Source organism: Zalophus californianus, chromosome X (genome assembly GCF_009762305.2).
Source record: "Zalophus californianus isolate mZalCal1 chromosome X, mZalCal1.pri.v2, whole genome shotgun sequence".
Classification (NCBI taxonomy): domain Eukaryota; kingdom Metazoa; phylum Chordata; class Mammalia; order Carnivora; family Otariidae; genus Zalophus; species Zalophus californianus.
Genome location: NC_045612.1, coordinates 1,472,459 through 1,497,725, shown reverse-complemented (window position 1 = coordinate 1,497,725; position 25,267 = coordinate 1,472,459). Strand labels below are relative to the sequence as shown.

The following is a 25,267-nucleotide window of genomic DNA, read 5'->3' as shown; positions in this document are numbered from 1 at the left end:
CCGCGCGGAGGGAGCTATACGGTACTGCCTCACACACTGCGAGGCATTCGCTTCTCAGACACCGACGCGGTGGTAGCGATGGCGGACGCTAGGCCTAGCACCGCGACGGCCGATGAGGAAGCCAAGCCTGACGCGAAGACTCTCCAGGTGCTGCGGGACATGGCCAATCGCCTGCGCATCCACTCCATCAGGGCCACGTGCGCTTCGAGCTCCGGGTAAGGTTCCCTCGTCCAATTCCTCGCTTCGAGCAGCCGGCCTGGCGGCAACAGAAACCTGAAGTGAAGGGAGCCCTCGGGGAGCTGGGCGGGCTCGGTCGTAGAAGCCCTGTTTGGGACCGCGGAGGCGCAGATGCCGCGCCTGGGGGGCCCGCCGGCCCTGACCCTCAGGGCCTTCCGCATTTAGCAGGGAGGAGCCCGGAATGTGCGTGGGCAAGCGGGGATAAGTCCGGGGGATCGCGGCCAGGCTGCCGCTGGAACGGGGTGGCCGGAGCTTTCCCTGGAAGCTGTTGCCCTCGATGCCAGCGTCCCGATCCTGGCTTGGGCAGTGTAACAAAAGAAAACTATGGGCGAGTAAGAATTGGAGGAAAGGAGACTTGCTAGTCAGCTAGTATTTTGTTGAAAACTTTTGATTCAGTATTTTTAACGTATATTAGCTTTGTTGTAGGCTGCCTGGGTGGCTTTGGTACAAGGGCAGTGCTAGCCTCAGAATGATTTGGTTCGTTTCAGGTTTTTTGGAAGAGTTTGAGAAGGATTGATGTTAATTCTCTAGATATCTGGTAGGATTCATCCGGTCGAGAGTTTTCCTTTGGTAGAGATTTTTGATTACTGACTCGATATGTTTATCAGTTATGGGTTTAGTTAGAATTTCTATTTTTGGGGCCCTTGGCTGGCTCGGTGGGTAGAGCTTTTGATTCTTGAACTCAGGGTCATGAATTTGAGCCCCACATTTTGTATTTCTTCCTTGGTCAGCCTTCTTGAATTTTGTTTCTAGAAACCGTTTTTTTCATATTTCTAAAGGTTTTTTTTAAGATTTTGAGGGCGTGCGCGCAGCGCAGGGAGGGAGAGCAGACGGAGAATCACGGGGGGGGGCGGACGGAGAACTACGAGTGCACGAAGCGCAGGGGGCGGGACAGACGGAGAGGCACGACGGAGAAGCACGAGCGTGGGGGGAGGGCACGACGGAGAAGCACGAGCGTGCGCGGGGGGGGCGGGCAGATGGAGTGGCACGACGGAGAAGCACGGGCCTGCGCGGGGGGATGGGCAGGCGGAAGGGCACGACGGAGAAGCACGAGCGCGCGGGGGGGGGCGGGCAGGCAGACGGAGTGGCACGATGGCGAAGCACGAGCGTACGCGGGGGGCGGGGGGGCGGGCAGGCGGAAGGGCACGACGAAGATGCACGAGCGCGCGGGGTGGGGAGGCAGGCGGAGAAGCACGAGCGTGCGCGGGGGGACGGGCAGGCGGAAGGGCACGACGGAGAAGCACGAGCGTATGCGGGGGGCGGGCAGGCAGACGGAGTGGCACGATGGCGAAGCACGAGCGTGCGCGGGGGGGCGGGTAGGCGGAAGGGCACGACGGAGATCTGAGATCTGCACGAGCGCGCGGGGGGGGGGCAGGCAGGCGGAAGGGCACGACGGAGAAGCACGAGCACGCGGGGGGGGGGGGAGGCGGGCAGGCGGAGAAGCACGAGCATGCGCGGGGGGGGGCAGGCAGGCGGAAGGGCATGACAAAGATCTGCACGAGCGCGCGGCGGGGGGGGCAGGCAGGCGGAGAAGCACGAGCGTGCGCCGGGGGACGGGCAGGCGGAAGGGCACGACGGAGAAGCACGAGCGTACGCGGGGGGCGGGCAGGCAGACGGAGTGGCACAATGGCGAAGCATGAGCGTGCGCGGGGGGGCGGGCAGGCGGAAGGGCACGACGGAGATCTGCACGAGCGCGCGGGGGGGCAGGCAGGCGGAGAAGCGCGGGAGGGTGGGCAGGCGGAAGGGCACGACAGAGAAGCACGAGCGCGCGGGGGGCGGCGGGCAGGCGGAGAAGCACGAGTGTGCGCGGTGGGGGGCGGGCAGATGGAGGGGCAGGCGGAGGGACACGACGGAGAAGCACGAGCGCGCGCGGGGGGGGGGGCGGGCGGAGGGGCGCGACGGAGAAGCACGAGAGCGAGGGGGGAGGGGCAGGTGGAGAAGCTCGAGCGCAAGGCGGGGTGCCGACGGAGAAGCATGAGGAGAGGAGGGGCACAACGGAGAAGCACGAGCGCATGGGGAAGGCGGAGGGGCAGACGGAGAAATACGAGCGCACGGGGTGGGGGGGTGCTGATGGAGAAGCACGAGCGCGCGGGGGTAGGGGCGGACGGAGAAGCACGAGCGCCTGGGGCAGGCAGAGGTGCACGAGGCGCGGTGTGGCAGACGGAGAAACACGAGCGCGCGGGTGGGGGGTGCCGACGGAAAAGCACGAGGTGTGGGGGGGCAGGCGGAGAAGCACGAGCGCAGGGGCTGGGGCGGAGGGGCGGACGGAGAAGCACGAGTGCACGAAGCACGGAGGAGCAGATGGAGAAGCACGAGGGGCGGGGCAGGCGGAGGGGCACGCGGAGAAGCACAAGCGCATGGGGCGGCGGCGAAGTAGACTCCTTGCTGAGCCGGGAGGCCGATGTGGGGCTCGATCTTGGGACCCTAAAATCATGAACTGAGGTGCAGATGTTTAACTGATTGAGCCACCCAGGTGTCCAGAAACTTCTTGTAGCTTAACTGGTTTATTGGCATAGAGTTCTTCACGGTGCTGTGTAGTTTTCTTTATTTCTGAACAGCGGTAGTACTGTCCTTCCGTTTCTGAAATAAAATCAGTAATTTCATGGGGCGCCTGGGTGGATCAGTCGGTTAAGTGTCTGCCTTTGGCTCAGGTCATGATCCCAGGGCCCTGGGATTGAGCCCCACGTCGGGCTCCCTGATCAGCGAGGAGCCTGCTTCTCCCTCTTCCTCTGCCTGCCACTTTCCCTCACTTGTGCATGTGCGTGCTTTCGAGCGCTTTTTCTGTCAAATAAATTTTTTTAAAGTTATTTTAAATCTATTTTAGTACATTTAAATAAATGTTTTCGTTTTTAGTCTAGCGGAAAGATTTGTTAATTTTGCTTGTCTTTTTCTATACCAACCTTTGTTTTTCTTGATTTTTTTTTCGTATGGGTTTTCTTGGTCTCTATTTCTGTTCTACCCTTTATTCTCTCTGGTAGCTTTGGGTTTACTTTTCCTAGTTCTTAGGTTGTAAAGTTAGGGTTTTGATTTGGGATCTTAATTTTTTAATGTAAGTATTTACAACTCTTAATTCCTGTCTTAGCACTGCTTTTGTTGTATTCCATAAAGTTTGGTATGCTGTGTTTCTAGTTCCATTTTTCTCTAAGTATTTTGTAATTTCTTTTTTCTTTGACCCACTGGTTAAGAGTGTGGTGCTTAAGGTCCACAAATGTGTGGGTTTTCCAGTTTTCTTTTACTGATTTCTAATTTCTGTATTCGTGGAATAAAATATTTTGCATGGTATCTCTCTTTTAAAGTCTTGTTTTCCATCCTGAGCTATGACGTTAAAAGTACAGTCTAGATGAGTTTAACACCTGCATATTTTGGATTTTTTTTTACACTTCTGTTTTGCTCCTTTCACCTTCAAAATTAATAATGGTTTGTGTTTTTTCAAGGTATATCTAGCAATTTTTTTTATATTTTTAAGGTATCTTAATTTTTAAAACCTCATCATCCACCTAGGGAATACCTGCAAGGCAAGAGGTTTAAGTCTCCATTTTCTTTTTTTTTTTAATATTTTATTTATTTATTCATGAGAGACGGAGAGAGAGAGAGAAGCAGAGGGAGAAGTAGGCTCCCAAGGAGCAGGGAGCCCGATGTGGGACCCGATCCCAGGATCCTGGGATCATGACCTGAGCCGAAGGCAGACGCTTAACCATCTGAGCCACCCAGGCGCCCTAAGTCTCCATTTTCTAATTGTGAACTTTGAAAGAAGAGATTGTTCACATATATGAGCTGGACCTTAAAATCTTTTCTGAAAGTTGAGGCAGGGGCTCTGGGAAGTTGGTTTTGTTCCTGTCTTGTCCCCTCTTCCCTCCTGAGTCTGCTCCCTTTCCTTCTGCCTGCCAATCCTCCTGCTTGTGCTCTCTCTCCCCCTTTCTCTGACAATAAAGAAATAAAATCTTTGTTTTTTAAAGATCTTACTTATTTGACAGAGACACAGCCAGAGAGGGAACACAAGCAGGGGGAGTGGGAGAGGGAGAAGCAGGCTTCCCGCGGAGCAGGGAGCCCTATACGGGGCTCAATCCCAGGACCCTGGGATCGTGAACTGAGCCAAAGGCAGACGCTTAACAACTGAGCCACCCAGGCGCCCCAGAAATAAAATCTTTAAAAAAAAAAAAAAAAGTTTTGTAGTTTGATGTGGTCCCACTTGTTTATTTTTTATTTTGTTGCTTGTGGTTTAGTTGTCCTATCCAAAAAGAGTATGAGGACCCATGTCAAGGAGGTTTTTTTCTTGTTTCTAGGCGTCTGATGGTTTCTGGTCTTACGGTTTAAGTCTTAATTTATTTCAAGTTAATTTCTTTGAGCAGTGTAAGGTGGGATTTTTAGTTTCATGTTTTCACGTGTGAATATCCAATTTTCGCAGCACCATTTATTGAAGAAACTGTTCTTTCTCCATTGAGTATTCTTGGCTCCCTTGTCGGATACTAGTTTTTCATATACATACGGGTTTATTTCTGCTTTATGGTGTTTATGTTTAATGATACCACAGATAACTTCAAACAAAGAGTACTCAAGTATTTACAGAGTCACTAGGTGAACTTGCCCCAAGTATACAGGTGCTCCGTTAATGGGTGGGGGGGGGTGGTCTTGGAGGTCTTGCTCTCCCCAGGGAGAGAAGTTCTGAGGTTACTGGGCTTTACAGCATCCTTAAAAGCCCTGAACTTGGGAGGCAGGGGCCCTGCATCCCTTTTCCTTGGCTGGATTCTTCCATGCCTGGGAGAAATGACTGCTGCTTCCAGTCTGAGGAGCCTATATACTAAAAGGCTCCAAGTGCACCGTGTCCCTGGTGCGTAACTTACCTGTGAGAAGTGACCTGTGCTATGTCTGTCTTTAAGCCACCCTACATCCTGCAGCAGTGCTGCTGAGATCATGTCCGTGCTGTTTTTCCACACCATGAGATATAAACAGGAGGATCCGGAGAACACAGACAATGACCGTTTCATTCTCTCCAAGGTAAGCCCACACAGGAGCCCAGGGCCTGCTCAGATGCTTGCTTTTTAAAATGGTTTTAAAAGCCACTGTGTGGTAAGAAGGCCTGAAGTGGGTTCTGTTTATCTTTTTGGTTCTTACTTGTTTCATGTCTTAGTCTGTTTAGTCTGCTATAGCAAAATAGCTGCAGATTGGGTGGCTTATGAACAATAGAAATTTATTTCTAACAGTTCTGCAGACTGGAAGTCCAAGATCAGGGTCACATGGTCACATGCTGGTGAGAGTCTTCTTCCTGGTTGCAGATTTTTTATTATATCCTCACATAGCAGAAGGGGAAGTAGTCTCTAGGGTCTCTTTTATAAGGGTACTAATCCCATTTGTGAGGGTTCTGCCCTTGTGACCTGATCACCACCCAAAGCCCCCCCCCCACCTCTTGTATAAAATCTTTGTTAAAAAAAAAAAAGTGTTCTAGCAAGGACTACAGTGGTGGGAAGGATGACTTATGGCAACTTGCCACCCTTCTTTTCCTTTGTTGGTGCCCTGCTTTATCCCACCTAGCACTAAAGTCCCCCTTGATAGGGTCGTGCTCCAATACTCTGCCACCTGGGTAGAGGTGGGCAGCAGCGGATCTGACTTGCCTGAGCTCAAGGAAAATTAAGCTTAATTTGGAGAGATAGTCCACTTGTCAATAACCTTTATTTTTCACATCTCTGTAGATCTGATCTGACACAATGAGGGTCTTTCTCATTATACTAAGTATAGTACCAGGTACTTCATGACTTTGGGGAACAGGAAAGAGGAGTGATGTTAAAAGCAAGGTCAATCTAGAAGAATGTGCAGTTCTTTTGATGTTATCTGAAAGTTTGCTGTGTCCTAAGCAAAACATTTAAAATTGAATTGGTAGAGCACCATGTACAAACAAACCCCAGATCTGGGCAGTGGGAATTAGTTTAAAGAATAAAGACAGAGGGTCCCTAGGTGGCTCCGTCAGTTCACTGTTTGACTCTTGATCTCAGCTCAGGTCTTGATCTCATGGTCGTGAGTTCAAGCCCCATGTTGGGCTCCACACTGGGCATGGAGCCTACTTAAAAAAAAAATAAAATCAGAATATGGGTGTGGCTGAAGTATCTGGGGTCATAATTTTGACCATGTCTTGGTGTCTGAAAAGTAATCTCAAATGAGGTTTATCAAAAAATCAAAATTTATGAGTGTGTGTGTAGAAAGAGCAAGATGAAGCAAAAATGGTCCATTAGCAGTGAATCTAGGTGAAGGATATAGGGGACTTCATTGTACTATTCTCAAAACTTTTCTGTAAGCTTGACCTTATTTCACAATAAAAATTGAACAAATGTAGATGTAGAAACAGAGTATGAGCATTCAGATCTCTGGTTTAAAAAATGGTAAGATGGCTAGACTATCCCGTAACTGGTGCTATCATATTCATGGTTATTGGCCTGAGAGCGATAAAGAGGCTTTCTGGTGTGCAGTAGCAGGCTGGGCACTGTTTAGCTGTCAGAACTTATATATTCATCAGATTTAAGAAGCAGATGAAATTGGAAGGAAGGAGAAAACACATAGCATAGTCCATCATGGCATTCGCTGAGAATGGAATAAGTGGACTTGCTACAGCGAAGGAGCCAAGGTCTTCACGACTGGTGCTTCTGGGGCGTGAACGTCCAACACAAACAACTGCTTTAGGAGGCTCACCGTTAAGGCCTGGCAGTATTGGTGTTGCTGACTGTGAAGTACTGTGAAGGCTTGTGAGGAGGGTCTTGTGATCCCCCAATTCTCCCCACTAGGCTTTTGTTTTTGATTTATCAGCTCTTGTTTTCTCCAGTCAAGCAGGCCAGAGAAGAAACCAAAAGGCTTTTTTGTAAACTTGTTCTTTGTGCCAGAACAAAGGTGAGAAATATCACCTGAGGGAGAAGTCTTTTCTGAGTGGACATAGCACCTAGTATGCGTTTTTATTCTAGCTCTTGCCCCCCCCAAATTGTGAGTGTATCCCCCTACACCCAGCATAAGGGTCCTTAGGGAAGAAAAGGGAACCCATGTGGGAGTACTTCCATGGTGCCAGGCATCATGCTCGTGCCTGCCAGTCTTCTCAATCAGTTCTACAGCCTCCTGCTGCCTGAGGGGGACTCTTCGTCATACCCATAAAATGAAGAAGCCTTGAAGAAGTGGGCTCACTTACACACACACCCCCACCCACTTTAAAGCCAGGAGGAAGCAGAGTTGGTCTGAGTGCAGAGCCCAGGCTCAGTCTAAGGGCACACAAGGCAACTGGGGGCCAGACCTTATTATGGGAGTAAGGCTAGGAACCATGGGGTGGAAGAAAGAGCTTCAGTGGTATGGTTCTGCCGGGCTAGAGATACAAAACAGAGGGAGCCTCTGGGGGTACAAAGCATGTGAAGAAAAGCTCGAGAAGGTTAAGAGCCCTGGGAGGAGCAGAGGGGTAGGGTGGAGCAAGACGGGAGAAGGATGAGACTAACAAGTACCATTGGCTCATCTGTGGTAGCAACAACACCTAAATCTTCGCTTGAATGGAGCTGACATTGGTGGGAAGGGTCAGACAAGAAACCTAGATAACCAGCATGTCAGATGGGGGCTGGAGTGGATAGGCTGGTGCAAGAACTTGGGGTCTACTTGGCAGGAGATGGAGAGACCTTCGACGGGTCTCTCTGCAGGGTGGCGAGTGGACAGGTTTTAACAGGCTCCCCCTGATGGCTGTATTGAGAATAGCTACGGGGGGAAGTTTGGAGGTCGCTGCAGTGACAGAAGACATGGCTAGTTCAAGGTGGTGGCAGTGGAAGCATTGATATAAGCTCACTGTGTCTTTGGAAGCCTGGGACCTTTGGCACTGCCTCGTGGCACCCAGAGGGTATTTTCTCCATGGAACAAAGAATGCTTGCGCATAGACACAGGAGGAGGGGAGAGGAAGAGTAGTGGTGTAGTGATTCATTTCTGGCACTTCTAGATGACCACTTCTGAAATCTCATTTGACCTGAGTTACAAACAAGGGAAATTGTAATCTTCAGTGTTTTGGGTTTCTGTTTAAGAACCCACATTCTCCAAAAAGATTGAACATCTGGTTTGTACATGACTAGATAAAAGACCTTATGAAAATGGCAAGGCTCATGCTTACATTTCCTGCTTTGCTCCTGGGCTCTGTTTAGGCTGCTGTGTGGAGAGACTGTCCTTTTGTATGTTCCCACGGGTTCAGTTGAACCTTGGATTGATTACTATGGCTCCCCTTGTCTTGGTGATGTTGATCTGAGACTTGGGGTGCATGTAGGTGTGGTAAAGAGGTAGATACCCTAAAGGATGGGAGGGGCCATTCAAAAGAGCAGCCTGTGCATCTAGGTTCATTTGGTCCTTTTTCTTACAGAGACTGTCATTTGTTGATGTGGCAACTGGATGGCTTGGGCAAGGACTTGGGGCCGCTTGCGGGATGGCATATACTGGCAAGTACTTTGACAAAGCAAGGTAAGGCACACCAAGTAACTGCTTGTTTCCACCCCATCCCTCGGGCACTTTGGCTTTATTTATGGTTTATTAGTTTGGGAAGACGGTAATTGTTTTGAAAGTTCAGACTACCAAGTGTTCAAGCAGTAAAGAAATCGTGTTTCTGGAAACTGTTCTAGCTTCTCTGGTTAGGTTCTGCAGTGTAGAAAGTGGTTTATTTCTATTATTTTCTAAGAGTGACAGCTTTCTATTTTGCATCTCAGTGAGCTTCATTATAGTGTGAATAGCTGGTGCATTTGCATTAGGGACCCCTATATGTTAATCAAAGGGTTCTTTTTCTACAGTGGTGCTTTGATCTCTCATTATTGTTCTCTTAGTTCCTATCCTGTGGTTAATAAGTTTTTTAAAAATTTTGCAGCATTTTTGTGGGGTATGGGTTGTGTTTTCTTGGTATTAACATTTTTGTGCTTTTGTTGCGGAGAAGTTTACCATTTGCAACAGAACATACGCTCCTGAGGTAGAATGTTCTGATTGTTATGATTATTGTAAATAAATTTGTAAGATGAGAAATAGAAGATGATAGTGCTTAAAACGAAGCTTATTGAGAAAACCTGTATATTTAAGATGTCATTTGGGTGTTTAAGGGGGCTACTTTCTCCCCATCCCCTCGCTTATGGATCCCAGAGAAATGGCAGAAGAACGCTGGAATGAGAAAACTAGCCAAAGGTGAAGTCCATCTTGTGAGGCCCAAGTTTTTAAAGCTGTGTTTCCTTAGCTGTCAAGTTTGGACAGAATTGACAATGGAAACGGTGTTAGGAACTTAATGATGTGAAGCAGCTGTTTCAGTCTGTTCCTTTGTTTCTCTCCATGAAATATATTTGTTTGAGTGACCCAGAAGATCCCTAAGCCCAGTCTTAACATTTCTTGGCTTGCCCCAGCTACCGCGTGTTCTGCCTCATGGGAGATGGCGAGACCTCTGAAGGCTCCGTCTGGGAGGCATTGGCTTTTGCTTCCCACTACAATCTGGACAATCTTGTGGCCATCTTCGACGTGAACCGCCTGGGCCACAGTGGTGCCTTGCCCCTTGAGCACTGCATAGATGTCTATCAGAAGCGCTGTGAAGCCTTTGGGTAACTATTGTCCTGTTTTATGTCACCTTCTTTCTGTCCAATCCCCCCCTTCACCTTGTAACCCAGCATTCTCCTGGGTTGACAGGTGGAATACTTACGTGGTGGATGGCCGTGATGTGGAGGCACTGTGCCAGGTGTTCTGGCAGGCAAGTCAAGTGAAGAACAAACCCAGTGCTGTAGTTGCCAAGACCTTCAAGGGCCGGGGCATTCCAAGTAAGCAAATGTTTTGTTTTTGCTTAGGGTTATTAAAAACATCTGTCTGCATAGCGATGTGGCAGAAGGAGGCTCAGGATGGCAAGGCAGAGAAACTGGCTTAGTGCTCAGTGATTATGCCTGTAATATGTGCTGGAGGCTCTCGCTTGGCCATCATAGATAGCAGGTCTGATTAGCATTGGAGGAGAAGCCCAGACCCCCAGCAAGTGAGCAATGGTTTTCTTTGTGCAGGAGGGAGTGGCTAGGAGGTTAGTCCATCAGTTAGAGAACTGGCAGAGAGTGATCTGCACAGGAGTGCAGAGTGAGAAAGAGTGCTACTGTGTGCATGAACAGATATGCAAGTAAGGGCATGCATACATGCATGCACCCTTGCCTGTGCCTACACTGTCTTGGGGGACACATAGGGAACTAGTGAAGCAACACCTCTGGGAAAGGTGCCTATGGAACTGAGGGTCAGGGAAGGAAGGGCATTTTGAAAGTCATCTTGCAGATTTCAAAGCTGACACCTGAAATTATTCAAGTATAAAGAGTTGCAAAGGGTGTGATTGCTGGTGTGTTTTAATATTAGTGCTTTAGAATAAAACTTCTGTGACTCCTCCCTAAAATAGTCCTTTTTTTTAAGATTTTATTTATTTGACAGACACAGCGAGAGAGGGAACACAAGCAGGGAGAATGGGAGGGGGAGAAGCAGGCTTCCCGCAGAGTGGGGAGCTTGATGTGGGGCTCAATCCCAGGACCCTGGGATCATGACCTGAGCCAAAAGCAGACGCTTAATGACTGAGCCACCCAGGCGCCTGCTTAAGATATACAGTCTTAACTATGGTATCCCCAGTTCAGTAAATGACCACTTGACCAGATTTGCTCCTGGGAGAATTCTGGGTATTATCTTCCCCTTCACCTCTCCCTTATGTGCCCCCTACATGCAAATCTAGTCTGTCATCAGTTCTGATGGATTCTGCTCCTAGAGTAAGTATATCTCCGACCTGCTCACTGCTCTCCATCTCCTGTGCTCAGACCCGTGTCGTCTCTCCTTAATTATAGTCTTCCCAGGCCAGTCTCCACACAGCCACTGTGGTGATCTTTCTATATTTAAGATCTGATCAGTCACCTCCCCGCCCCAAATTCCTCAATGGTTTCCTGTCTTGCTTCTGACAAAACTCAAACTCTTTATACCCACAGGATTTTCCATGGTCCACCCTGCCTGTCTCTCCAGCCTCATCCCCCACACTCTCTTCTCCATTCACCAGTATATGGGGCAGTGGCCCTACTCAAGAGCCTCTGGGACTTTTTAGGCTGTCCTGTGGGGCTGCAGTACCAACTCAGGCTCAGCTCCCTGTGCCAGGTTTTTACTCCTGAGTCCTTGGCTGACATCTTTTCCATCAGGGTGTCTTTGAGATGACCTAACAGACACTCAATTACATACTTAAGGAACAAATGTCTTTCATTTGGCCGCAGGTGTTGAAGATGCAGAAAATTGGCATGGAAAGCCAATGCCAAAGGAAAGAGCTGATGCAATTATCAAACTAATTGAGAGCCAGATACAGACTAACAAGAATCTTGAACCAAAACCCCCTATTGAAGACTCGCCTGAAATCAGTATCGTGGATATAGAAATGAGCTCTCCACCTGCTTACAAAGTCGGTGAGCAGGTAGGCAAAGTGTTCTCTGCTTTTTTTAAATACACACAGGACTCTTCATGTATTCTGATCTCCATGGATGAACCAGTTATTAGATTGCATGATACGTAACTAAAGGTTACAAGCAATAGAGGTGGTTTTAGTGTCTCTTTTACTATTTTTTTTAAGATTTTACTAATTTATTTTTTTTTATTTTTTTTTTTTACTAATTTATTTTTGAGAGTGAGCGGGAGGGAAGGGGGCAGAGGGAGAAGCAGACTCCCCACCAAGCAGAGCAAGGACCCCGATGCAGGGATTCCGACACCAGACTCCATCCCAGGACCCCGGGATCATGACTTGAGCCGAAGGCAGACGCTTAACTGACTGAGCCACCCAGGCACCCCTCACCAAACTGAATTTTCTTAGCAGTCAGCTGATATTTATTAACACCTAGTACTGCACAGCTTTTGCTTGCAAAATTCAGTTTGTGGTCTGGCAGACTCATGTGCATGAAACTGCCACTATTTTGTGTCTACTCTAAGGGTGGGGACCTGGCTTCGAACTTACTCCCTAGATTACAGAAAGAAGTAGGTCAATTCATCAAAGACCAATTCTTCAAAAAGGAAACAAATTAGGCATGAAATCCTGAATATAAAGCCTTTTACCATGTTTATATCTTGCCTTTTGGTATATTACAGCAGACCCAAAATAGGCAGTGTCTTCAGGACCTAAGAAAACAAGCTGGTGATGAGCCCAAGAGGAAGGAAATACTTTCTAATCCTTCTTTGTTTTCTTTATTTGGAGACATTTGTAGTGTTGCTTATGTTTTTTTCTTGTTCTGGTAATATGGGTTAAAATAAATGAATTTTGACTACTCAAGAAATTAGAAAACAGAGCAGAGAAAGGTGTTAATCGGGGGAAAAAGCACATATTAATGAAGGATACTTTGGCAACATTTTAAACTGTTTGCACACTTGGAACTAATAGTAGAACTCACAGGAATTTATTCTACAGAATAAATAGATGAATCTCTAAGAATGAATGTTGATTGCAGCATTGAATGCTGAGGAAATTGGAAATGACCCATCTAGAGGCTAAGAACTTGCCCAAATTATTAAAAATTTTTAAAAATATTTATTAAAACATGAGCAGAGGGAGAAGCAGACTCCCCACTGAGCAGGAACCACCCCCCCATAATGACATGAGCCATAAGCGGACACACAACTGAGCCACCTAGGCGCCCTATTACTAAAATTTTTTAAAGTTGTAAAGCAGCATAGAGTATAATTCTCCTTTGTGTAGAAAATCTTAAAAGGGGGCATCATAGGGTCACCTGGGTGCTCAACAAATATTTGTTCATAGACTATTCCCGAAAAGATGCTACATAGACTCATCATTTCTGCCTACCTCTGGACAGGGGACTGGGTGGCTGGGGGACAAGAGATCAGGGAGAAGATGGCCTCTTTGCTCCATAGCCTTTCACACCTTGAATTTTGTACTGTCTACGTGAATTGTTTATTTAAAAAAATAGGGGCACCTGGGTGACTCAGTTGGTTAAGCATCTGACTCTTGGTTTCAGCTCAGGCCATGATCTCAGGGTTGTGAGATCAAGCCCCACATCAGGCTCTGAGCTGGGCATGGAGCCTCCTTGAGATTCTCTCTCTTTGCCTCTGCCCTTCCTGCCCCCGCATTTTAAGTGTTTAGATAAAGACAAAGAAGCAGACTTTTTTTTAATAATGGCTTTATTGAGAGAATGACTCCCTGTATATACAATCATCCATTTGAAGTGTACAATTCAATGGTTTAAGCATATTAACTGAATCCTGCAACTATCACCACACTCAATCTTAGAGCATTTCCATCACCCCCGGAAGAAACCCTACCCCCAGGGTGTCTGGGTGGCTTAGTAGGTTAAGCATCTGCCTTGGGCTCAGGTCATGATCCTAGGGTCCTGGGATTGAGCCCCACTCTGGGCTCCCTGCTCAGCGGGGAGCCTGCTACTCCCTCTCCCTCTGCCCCTCCCCCTCAACTCATGCTCTCTCAAATAAATCTTTAAGAAAAGGAAAAGAAACCCCACACCCATTAGCGGTCGCTCTCCATTCCATCCAGCCCCTAGTGACTACTCATCTACTTTCTGTTTATGTAAAAGTTGCTTATTTTGGACATTTCATATAAATGGGGTCATATAATATGTGAAATTTTTGCCTGGTTTCTTTGCCTTAGCACAGTCACTGAGGTCCATCCCTGTTGTGGCATTATAGCATTGCATTTTATGAATATGCCATACATTTTGTTTACTTATTCAATCCTTGATGGACATTTGGGTTGTTTCTACCTTTTGGCTATTGTGACTATTGCTGCTTTGAACATTTGTGCACAAGTTTTTGTTGAGATATATTTTTCTCTTGGGTATATACCTAGGAGTAGAACTGTTGGGTCATGTGGTGTAATTCTCTGTTTAACATTTTGAGGAAATGCCAAACCTTGATTTCTAATAGAAAAACTCAATATTGTGAAGATGTCAGTTCTCCCCTAAATTCATAAATTGAGTCCAATCTCAAATGATATCCTAATGGCATTTTTTATTACTGGTATCATGATTCTAAAGTTTTACATTCTATTTTTTTTGCAGTTAGCTTGTATCAGTTTTATAGTTTTTTTTCAAAGATTTACTTATTTATTTGACAGAGAGAGACACAGCAAGAGAGGGAACACAAGCAGGGTGACTGGGAGAGGGAGAAGCAGGCTTCCCAGTGAGGAGGGAGTCTGATGCTGGGCTCGATCCCAGGACCCCCAGGATTATGACCTGAGCCGAAGGCAGACGCTTAACGACTGAGCCTCCCAGGGGCCCCTCAGTTTTATAGTTTAAAAAAGTCACAAGCATTTGCATTTTGTGACATTTAAATTTTTTGATGAACTATAGGAATGGGGCAGAAGAATAAATTTATTTTTGAGAATCAATAGCCAGTGAGTCAAGTATGGATTTAAGATTGGCTAGCAACCCATTTTTATGATCCTAAAGGAGATTATTGGTGAATCATGAATGTCTTTGCTAAGATAGAAGACAATTTGTAATCCACAAAATTTCACCTTCCTTCTAAATCTGCTCTAAGAAACTCCACTGTTTGACTTTTCCAGATAGCTACTCGGAAAGCATGTGGTTTGGCTCTGGCTAAGCTCGGCCATGCAAATGATAGAGTCATTGTGCTGGATGGTGACACCAAGAACTCCACCTTCTCAGACATATTCAAGAGAGAGCACCCTGAGCAGTTCATCGAATGTTTTATTGCTGAGCAAAACATGGTGCGTGTGCTGTGGGCATCCCTCTTGGGTCTTCACACTGACTAACAGTTGCCTACTGGGCACAGGAGGCCAGCCCCAAATTACAGTTTTCTTTCCATTTATAAAAGCAAAGGAACTAGAGAAAAAAATGTCTCTGAGGAAACAAGTAAAGAGTAGCCAGGCAGTGTGTGGGGTGGTTTCTGGGACTGCTAGGAGGGGCATAGTAGACTGTCCAGAACCATCTCCAGGTACGCTAAGGGCAGCAGGCCAAGAGTCACAGCCATGACCCCAGGGCTCCAGACCTGAAGTATCCCAAGCTTGCCAGCAGCTTTAGGTGTTATTTAGGTGTTAGGAAGATCTGTCAGCATGGAGACAGCATTCCCTCCTCCTACCAGTTGACTAGAGCCAACCAGGGACCCCCCCTTTAGATGGGTGTCCACAGCCAGTTGGCTCTGTTCCTGCCTCCGCCAGCCTGTGCATTCATTCATGGTGCTTCTCTGGCAGCCATTCCAAGGGTGTTCTGATTCATCTTTGTATTGCAGGTGAGCGTGGCACTGGGATGCGCCACCCGTGGTCGGACCATTGCTTTTGCTAGCACCTTCGCTGCCTTCTTGACCCGAGCATTTGATCAAATCCGGATGGGAGCCGTCTCTCAAATCAACATCAACCTTATTGGGTCCCACTGTGGGGTATCTGTTGGTATGAGTTCTCAGTGCTTCATATTGATAGCCTTCTTCCTTTACAGAGAAAGATTAGCATGTGAGCGATTGACCCACCAATGTACTTGGGGGTTCCATAATGTTTGATCATTTCTAACCTCTTTTTTCATGCCATGTTGTGTTGTAAAAGTTCCAGGCTGTGGGTTACTTTTGAGAGGATTTCTTGGTGTTACTGTAAAGTACCCAGTCTTTCAGTTATTGAAAAACAATGATCTGTCCTGATTGCCCATTATGTGTCGAGCTGCATACTGGGTATGAATCAGGCCACCTCAGCATCACAGACTTCCTTTCTGCTCTTAGTGTGGTGCCCTTTGTCTAAGTGGGGACAAGCAGCATGGGTCCAGGGAAGTGAGCACAGATCGCCAGGGCTCTCTGCCTACGCTGAGCTTCCTGGTCACATGGAACCAGAAGCCTTGAGTGGGATGCAGAGGAGTGAGGCTGAGGCAGATAGAGCTCTGGAGCCTTAAAGGCTAGACGGAAACAACGGGAAACAGGGAAGTCAGAGAAAGGATTGAGTTACGGTGTGCATTAGCAGTAGATAGAAAGTAAGGGTGAATCTGTGAGAGTCTGAAGAAAGAGGTCAACATTTCTGACCGGTGGAGGAGTCCAAAATTGCACAGAAAGTTAAAAAAGGTCTCCAGTAATTTCTTGAGAGACATCAGGGGGTTGTGTTCATGAATGACAGAAATGACAAGATGTGCCTGTGGTGGAGTAGGTCCTCTAGGTAGATGTGACAGCTTGTGTACACTGCTAGAATGCTCGAGGGGAGGGGGCCTGGGAAGTGGACTTTGGGAGTCCTCTCTGGGACTTACTGGGAGAAGTCTTTGAATGGGCCAGATGGTAGGTGCAGAGTGGGAAGAGAGAAAGGCCAACAGCATTTCAGGACTGAGCCAGGCAGACAGCCTGGCCCAGAGTCCAGGGTCTTTGCCCGGGGTCAGGTATAGTGTAAGTGTTAAAATCAGTCAGCTAAGTGATGAAGTGGCTCTAGGTCCAACCAGAGGAGCTAGGGTCCCTAAGGTTAGATAGTTGTCCCAGGCAAGGCACTCTGCACAGTGACCGTCCCTTTCCTAGCCGGAAGAGCTAGGCTGCTGTGGTGTACATTGGGCTTTCTCTTTGCTCAGCATTTCTGGCCAGAAGCTCTCTTCCCAAGCATACCCTAAGACCCCCTTTACTTAAAACAGCACCCCCAAAAGTACCCCAAACATATGCTCAGCTACTTTGAAGGTCTCAAGAAGTGAGTAAGACCGCTTCAATTTGATACCCCAGTCTCTTGACGGACAACATAGAAGAGGAGAGGAGAAGGAAGGACAGAATCTGCCTCAGGAGAAGACGACAGGGGCACAGAGACTTGATGGGGCCAACTTGGCTACCAGAGCTCAGGGAAAAGAGCATCGAGTCACCTTGGATAGTGGTGCCAATGACTGAATGCCAGACATTGGCAAGGGTCAGGACCAGATGAGACCACTGGTATTTTGATCTGGAAGGTCAATTAGGATCCTAACCCACAGTGTCACTGTGATGTCTCAAGGGAAATAGAGATGTGACAGCTCATTATAATTATAAGGCATCATGTTGACAAAAGAACGGTTTTGTAGGGTTCTGCTATAGGTGTGGGCCCCCCCCCCCCCATGGTAATAAGCTGTTCCTTATCCAGCAGAGGGCAGGTTCCCAGTTGGCCCTTGATCATGTTTTTGTTGGGCTGTGGCTTTGCTTTCTCAGGTGAAGATGGTCCCTCCCAGATGGCCCTGGAAGATCTGGCCATGTTCCGATCAGTTCCCAACTGCACTATTTTCTATCCAAGTGATGCCGTCTCAACGGAGCATGCTATTCTCCTGGCAGCCAATACCAAGGTATTTTTAAGGGGACATTGGTTCGGACAGAAAATGCTTCTGGGCTCTGCTGCTACTTTGATACTGATGGTTGGGTTTTTCCCAGTTTTTTTCTCAGTGTAAAGATAATAGGTATTCATTATGGAAGATAATGTTGTAGGATTCCTTTAAAAAACAGAACAATTGCCCAAAAAAGGTGATTACCAAGAAGGGGGCTGTCAGCAATGCCACAGGAGTGGGCTCCAGCAGGCTCAAATCCTGGTCTTAGATACACCCTGTGCCGTCACCACCTCGTGACATCCAGACAGCTGAAGAGTGGCCAGTGTCTCCACTGCAAACCTCAAAGTCTTCAGTCCTAAAGTCCTCAGTCCTAGTCTGCCCTCCGAACATCTTAGAATGACAAGAGTATGAATTCTGCCCCACTTGTTCCTTCTCATGTTTCACACAAGGGCAGCAGATGGACTCAGCCTAATTCCAGTCTAGAACCCAACTGCAGGGGAGATTAGAGGACAGACTCTGTACCTTTTCATCTGCTCCAGCTATTGGTCACCAGACTCCCCTCAAAACCCATCTTTGCACTCACCCATGGTCCTGCATAGACAGCCCTGGGCATGGTTGGGATAGGTTATGCAAGTTCCTAAGTATTTTTTTTTAAAGATTTTATTTTTCGACAGAGACAACACAGCAAGAGAGGGAACACAAGCAGGGGGAGCGGGAGAGGGAGAAGCAGGCTTCCCGCGGAGCAGGGGGCCCGATGCGGGGCTCAATCCCAGGACCCTGGGGTCATGACCTGAGCCGAAGGCAGATGCTTCACCCACTGAGCCACCCAGGCGCCCCAAATTCCTAAGTATTTTTGGCACGTTAGAGACCTGTGATTCTTTGACCTTTTTTTTTTTTAAACCACTTTAAGTGGGCTCACACTGTATGTATTTGTCTATATTTTTTGCTTACTATATCCTGGAAATTGCTTTATGTCTGTGCATATATAGAATGATCTATGTGCTGCACGATCCCATTTCTTGAAAGTTCAAAAAAGGCAAAGCTGTGGTGATAGAAATTAGAGGTTGCTTTTCAGGTAGGGAGAGTGAGAGAGACCTGAGGAAACTTTCTGGCAGGTGCAAATGTTATTCATACTCAGGTGATCGGTGTGTGCCTTTGTCAGAATTCATGGAGTCCTCCACTTAAGCAAATTTTATCTCAGTAAAAGCACTGAATAGAATTGGTTTATAACATGTGAAGAAATGAACAGAGTGTTTCTAAATGAATATATCAATTTATAATGTGTAGTTTAAATATGTGTATAAATTACGAAATACTTTATAGACACTTGAGCATTTATGCTCTGTTCAAGTTGATGAAAATGTATTTACTTACATGTTCTCATTGGTAAAATAGCAAGTCTTTCTATATTTCAACGTGTAAGGTATTTCTAAGAATTAAGTATTACAAGTTATGGCAAAAATTAGTTGCTTACTTAACATTGTGTTCTGGGCTTTCTGTTAAACATGAGTCAGTGCTGTGGCCTGAATTTGTGTTCTGTGGAGACAGAACGGGTCTGTGTATTTAAGAAAGCTTTCCTACCATTGAATATGACAGCATAGAAAGTTTGTCACTGAGGGCATCTGCCCAGGTCCTACATAGGCTTTTGCCTGGCTTGGTAGTAATCTGATCAGGTGACACTGACCTGTTTGCCAGTGGTTGTAGATGCTTATTCTTTGTTCCAAAATGTGCACTTTGTTTTTAGTAAAAAGAACTGTTTAGTCTTCCTCCCCACTCCCTCTTTTAAAACAGGTTTATTAGGGGCGCCTGGGTGGCTCAGTCGTTGAGTGTCTGCCTGTCTGCCTTCGGCTCAGGTCATGATCCCAGGGTCCTGGGATTGAGCCCCGCATCGGGCTCTCTGCTCCGCGGGAAGCCTGCTTCTCCCTCTCCCACTCCTCCTGCTTGTGTTCCCTCTCTCACGGTCTCTCTGTCAAAACAAATCTTTTTTGAAAAAAGTTTTTTTTAAAAGAACAGGTTTATTGGAAATTTAGTTTGATTTTTTTTAAATTGTGGCTCTGGTTTTATGCTCTAGGGGATGTGCTATATTCGGACCACCCGACCGGAAACTGCAGTTATTTACACCCCACAAGAAAGCTTTGTGATCGGACAGGCTAAGGTAAGGCCTTGTTTTTTTTTTTTTTTAAAGATTTTATTTATTTATTTGAGAGAGAATGAGAGATAGAGAGCACGAGAGGGAAGAGGGTCAGAGGGAGAAGCAGACTCCCTGCCGAGCAGGGAGCCTGATGCGGGACTCAATCCCGGGACTCCAGGATCATGACCTGGGCCGAAGGCAGTCGCTTAACCAACTGAGCCACCCAGGCGCCCTAAGGTAACGCCTTAAAAGTTCTCCAGTGTCTTCTAGTATCCTTTCACGTGGAGAGAAGTGGTCTAAAGTTAGCACTAGGTATCTCCACAGTCAAGGTTTGATCCTTTCTTTGCTCTAGTTTTAAAAAAATCACTTGTGAGCTTTGCTTGCTTTTCCTCAGAAAGGAACATTCTACCACTGCCAGTATGAGGTACACTTTTCTCTTTTCCAAATGGAATTTCTCTTTGTTGAACTTGTAAGGATAAAGTGGTAACAACTTAAAAGGTACTTGAGTTTTTTGGGTGTAAATTACCACAGCCTCAAGCCAAACAAATAATAGAACCCATTTCAAATTAATAATCTGTTAGATTGGGGTTTTTTGCAGATCCAAGCCAAGAATAAAAAACATGAATGCATTGCCCATGGGCCTGGTAAAGGTTAGCATCACTGGGTACTTCCAATCTTCTGTGTTCTCACAAGAGCCCTAGAAGCACAGATTGTTAGCAGCTTTGTGTCGTAGATGACAGAAGGTAAGCAGCTTACTCAGGGTTCACAGTTAGCAGCAAGACCAAAACTCAGACCCAGGCATTGACCTGGCCTCTGTCGGGGCCATGAGTGCAGAAAACCAGCAGAGTCTGGAGAAAATAAGTGGCTCTGCTCCATCACCTGGAGAGCAGGGCTTACAGGTGTTTGGGCATGTTTTCTTCCTGCCTTTTTTAAGGCATATATATATATATATATATATATATATATATATATATATACATACACACACACACACACACATATACACACACACATATATATATATGGAGATCATGCTGCATCAGATAGTTTTATATTTTGCTCTTGTCTTTTAAGCCTTTTTAGAATATCATCAATACTCAAATGTGTGAAAGAGCAGTAGCCAGTCTTAAAGGAGCAACATGTGACCTCTGACTTGATGGCTAACAGCTAAGCTACTGCAGAATGCGTTGTTTTTAGTGCTCAGAATGATTGAGCAGTGATTGGCTTTAGTGCCACAAAAAAGGTTATCCAGAACATTCCATGACCTGCTCTACTAGGTAGCTGGACAGCACTGAATGAGAAAGAGGCAGTACTCACCTTCAGTGTTAACTACAGGTTTTGTTGTTCCCCACCGATACTCCCACATTGAAACTCAAGGCCGTATGTTTGCCTCTGAGGGTGGAGGGGGCGGGTCTCGGTGACATCATGTGATTTTGCAGAGCTTTTTCATATCCTGTCTTTTTCTTTTCCGCTAATATTTGCCCCGTCCTGACAAAATGAAGTAAATTTCCTGATGGTAAAGGATGTCAGTTAACATGTGTGATAATGTGCATGCCATGGATAATTCAATAGCTAGGTTTTGCAAAGAGCACACAGGGTGGTGTGGGAGAGTGTGTGTGTGTTTATACGTATGCATATGAAAAAGCTAGGAACATTCTCAAAGAATGTTGTGGTTTAGAAGCCCTGAATATTTGTACTGTCAGCAGTGGTTCTTAAGCTACAAGAAAACCTATACAAAGGGATGGAATGAAGAATAATTTCAGATGCCTTTGGTTGGGTGGCTTTGGACAAAGTAAAACTCTACCAAAAAAGGCTAAGCCCCTGTCTTTGCTTGCAGAATAGCAAGTGGTTAAGAGTGTGGGCTTTGGTGTCAGATGGGCCTGGCTGCTAGCCTCAGTGCTAAGCTGGGTGAGTTCCTCCCACTCTGAGATTCACTTTGCCCAGCCACAGAATGAGCCCCCAGGCATGGGCCTTACAGGGCATTTGGGCATGCAAGGTGCTGGGCACAGAGCATGTTGCAAATGCCCCAAAATGATCCCCGTTAACTTGTTCATTATCGGAGTCCAATCTGTGTGCATGCCCCAACAAGATGTCCAAGTAGTCCAGGGATGGTGCCTTTCTAGACCTCTGTGAGTGAGTCTGTGGTCTGCAACATACGGTACATACAACTTGCTTCTGGCCTTCTGCCTTTCAGATCCCAGTTTGAAACCCAGCTTCTTTGCTAAAGGGTATTCTATAAGAACTTAGTAATTAGGCACCATAAATCATGAAGCATGATACATGAATTTCTAAAAATGAACATTAAGTAGGGTTTATCAAAAAGGGTGTCCTTGTTAGTGTACTGATGCAGCTTTTTATAGTGAGTTAAGTGAAATTGGTAGGATTGTGGAAGAGCAGCATAGCAGTGTTTGTTCTCTTTGAGATGCGTTCTGTGCATAGTAACTGCAGCTTTTTTGTTCTATGGGCACAATACCAGGTCGTCCGCCACAGTGTCAATGACAAAGTCACAGTTATTGGAGCTGGAGTTACTCTGCATGAAGCCTTAGCAGCTGCCGAAGATCTTTCCAAGCAAGGTCAGTTGGTTGTTGCTGGGCATTGAAGTTTAAGCTGGGGAGAGGCAGGACTTGGGCTGCCTCATGTGCCCCAATTGGTCTTTATTCTAAGTCTGTTTTACATACAAAGCTGGATATTGATCTTCTCCAGATATTTCCATCCGTGTCATCGACCTGTTTACCATTAAACCCCTGGATGTTACCACCATTATCTCTAATGCCAAAGCCACAGGTGGCCGTATTATCACAGTGGAGGATCACTACCCACAAGGTATGTGCAAGGCTTGAAGATCATTTTGAAAGTCTGGTTTGGCGGGATGTGTTTTTGATTTCCATGACTGGAAGCATGACATATGCCCCTGGGTATCATCCAGCCAGACACTCATCTAACAACTGTTATTACTGCTCTTTGCAAGTGTATTCTTGTATAGGGGTCTCTTAATCCACCTACACTTGTTCCTTAGGGTGAGGTCATGCCCATACTCATTTGTGTGACCTCAGCACAGTGCAGCGCCTGGTGCCCAGGTGGCTCAGTGGCAGCACAAAGGAGTGTCTAACTCAGCATTGTGGGTAGGGATGGGTCTTAAAAAGCTTCACAGTTGTGCTTGAGTTTTGAATGATTAATAATTTGCTCCCCTCTCAAAAGGGGAATAGTGCCTTGCAAGCAGAGAACACAGCAAATGCAGAAAAACTGTGACTAGGGAGAGGGAGCTGGGAAGGTTAGGTGGGACATATGAGGGAGTGGGGAGTTTCATATGTTCATGTGTCAGGGGCCCAAGAACATAGTGATTTTCTAGGAGCATTCTCAGTGCTTTCACAGCTGAGGTTTATTATAGGGAAAGGACACACACCAGGACCCACAAGAACAGAAGACACAGGTCAGGAGTAGAGAACCCCATACCTTCAGTTCCTTTCCTCCCTTCCATGAGGGGCCTGCTGAGTGCTCTCCCTTCTCCAGGAGTGACAAATTGCATCACTGGAGACACAAGGAACCCACTCAAGACTCAGCACTTGGGTTTTATTGGGCACTGCTCACACCCCCTCTGCCAGACACCAAACTTCCTGACTCCCAGAGGAAAACAGGTGCTCACAGGGCCTCGCACCAGCCCAGTGCCCAGGTGTCAGCCAAGGGCCTGCCTAGTCATTCTTTTTTGTATAGTTTATTGGATGGTTTAATCATTTTGGGGTTCCTGAGAGCCTTAACCTGAGCTTGTAGACCCCCTGCATCTGTGGAGCCCCAGATGAGAGAGCTCCTGCTGTAGTGGGGCTGGGAGCAATTTGGAGACTCTCAGGTTTTGTGGGTTTTTTTTTTTTTAAGATTTTATTTATTTAGAGTGGGGAGAGGGAGAGGGAAAAGCGGACTCCCTACTGAGCAGAGACCTCGGTCCCAGGAGCCTAAGATCATGACCTGAGCCAAAAGGCAAACACTTCAACTGAGCCACCTAGGCAACCCTGGAGACCCACAGTTTTGAATGAGGACTTTTCTGGCTAGTCAGAGGATGACTGTTCCATGAATCAGTGCCTAGTGAAAAATATTTTTCCCAAGGAACCAGCAAATTCAAAGGCCTCTATACTTTGGGGCTTTAAGGCTGACTAGCTACTACCAGAATAGAGCCTCATGTCCCTTGTTTCCCCAGGTGGCATCGGGGAGGCTGTCTCTGCAGCTGTCTCCATGGAGCCTGACATCTTGGTCCATCAGCTGGCAGTGCCCGGAGTGCCTCAGAGTGGGAAGCCGAGAGAGCTGCTGGATATGTATGGAGTCAGTGCCAGACACATCATAGTGGCCGTGAAATGTATTTTAATGAACTAAAATACATTAGTTGGCATTAGACTTAGAATACTGGCTTCTCTATCTTACATTTATGCTGTTGCCAGACATATCATTTAAATCTATACAGTTATATTTACTTAAAAATTTAAGCAAGTTAACTACTTTCCTGTTAAACCATAACTACATATACAAGTGTAACTCTCGTCTTTGACTCATTAAAGTGTGTGATAAGATTACAAATAAGAGAATAGCTGACAAAACAACCACATAAAAGTTTTCTGATAACAGGTAACTGCGTTAGGGATCAACATAGGATAAGTTTCTTAAATGTGTATTGTAAGTAAAGAAAGTGTATATTGCACTGTCAACTGCATCGCTTACGTGTTGTGGCCCTGTAGCACCCTGCCACACACAGCTGTCCTCAACCCATCCTACCTGCAACTTCCTGGGGACAGTGTGACTGTAGGTGCCCTGGAACCTCCTCTGGCGTTTGCCTTCATCTCCCCTGGACAGGGCGGAGGCTGTGGAGCAGCAGTGGAAGCTCTCCGGGTGTCCTGTGCTGTGACAAGAGGACACAAACTAGTTCTAGTCTCCACACTGCACTCCTTTGTGAGCGCGCTCAAATGTCTCATTTGCCCAGGGACCAAACTGTTCAATCCTATTCATCTGCTATAATGGTACTAGTTAATGTTAATAAAGCATTTAAAAAACCCAGCTGCTTTACTCTATTTGTGCTTTGTATGTGTGATTTGGTTTCTCCTTAATACAATTGTAATTAAAAAAGGAGTTTCTATCTAAACCAGGAAAGTTACGTTCCCCTACAATAGAAGCCCAGGGAAAAGGTATTAGGCAGGAGGTGTACCACTAGAGGATAGTGTATGGCTTAAGCTGACAAGAGGAATGCCTGATATGTCATGGTCCTAATTTTTACTGCCCTCATTGACTGGTCAACAGGGGTCTTTGTTCAAGAATATATGGTGGAGACCCAGAACTATCCTGGTACTTGGGAGTCCTCGTAGGGGCCTACTCACTCTGCTCCTGTGCTTTTTAAATCACTGAACTGGTTTCCTGGCCTGTGAAATTAGCATGATGATTGCTGTGCTTGTTTTCACGAGATTTCAAAAACATTTTTGTGTAAGATGATAGAAGATAAAACCAATATATAAAAATATTAAAAATATCAAATGGATTTTTAAAAATAAGTTGATACAGGGTCACTGTAGAAAATTTAGGAAATACAAATAAAATTTTGAAATTTTGACCTCACTTAACCATCTCACACTCCATACAAGTCACCCTTTTAAACTGCACAATTCAGTGGTTTTTAGTATACTCACCGAGTTGTGCAACTATC

General features: G+C 46.4%; 1 protein-coding gene across 1 annotated transcript; it reads left to right on the top strand.

The window, feature by feature from the left end:
- Window positions 1–24,627, top strand: TKTL1 (transketolase like 1). The gene is made up of 13 exons (XM_027607317.2): window positions 1–215; window positions 5,115–5,232; window positions 8,594–8,691; window positions 9,609–9,800; window positions 9,886–10,013; window positions 11,469–11,662; window positions 14,768–14,932; window positions 15,454–15,610; window positions 17,350–17,480; window positions 19,531–19,614; window positions 22,067–22,163; window positions 22,294–22,413; window positions 23,780–24,627. Exons 1-13 carry the CDS (start codon window positions 79–81, stop codon window positions 23,950–23,952), a joined length of 1,794 nt encoding a protein of 597 aa, XP_027463118.1. The 5' UTR covers window positions 1–78; the 3' UTR covers window positions 23,953–24,627.
- Window positions 24,628–25,267: the final 640 nt, after the last annotated feature.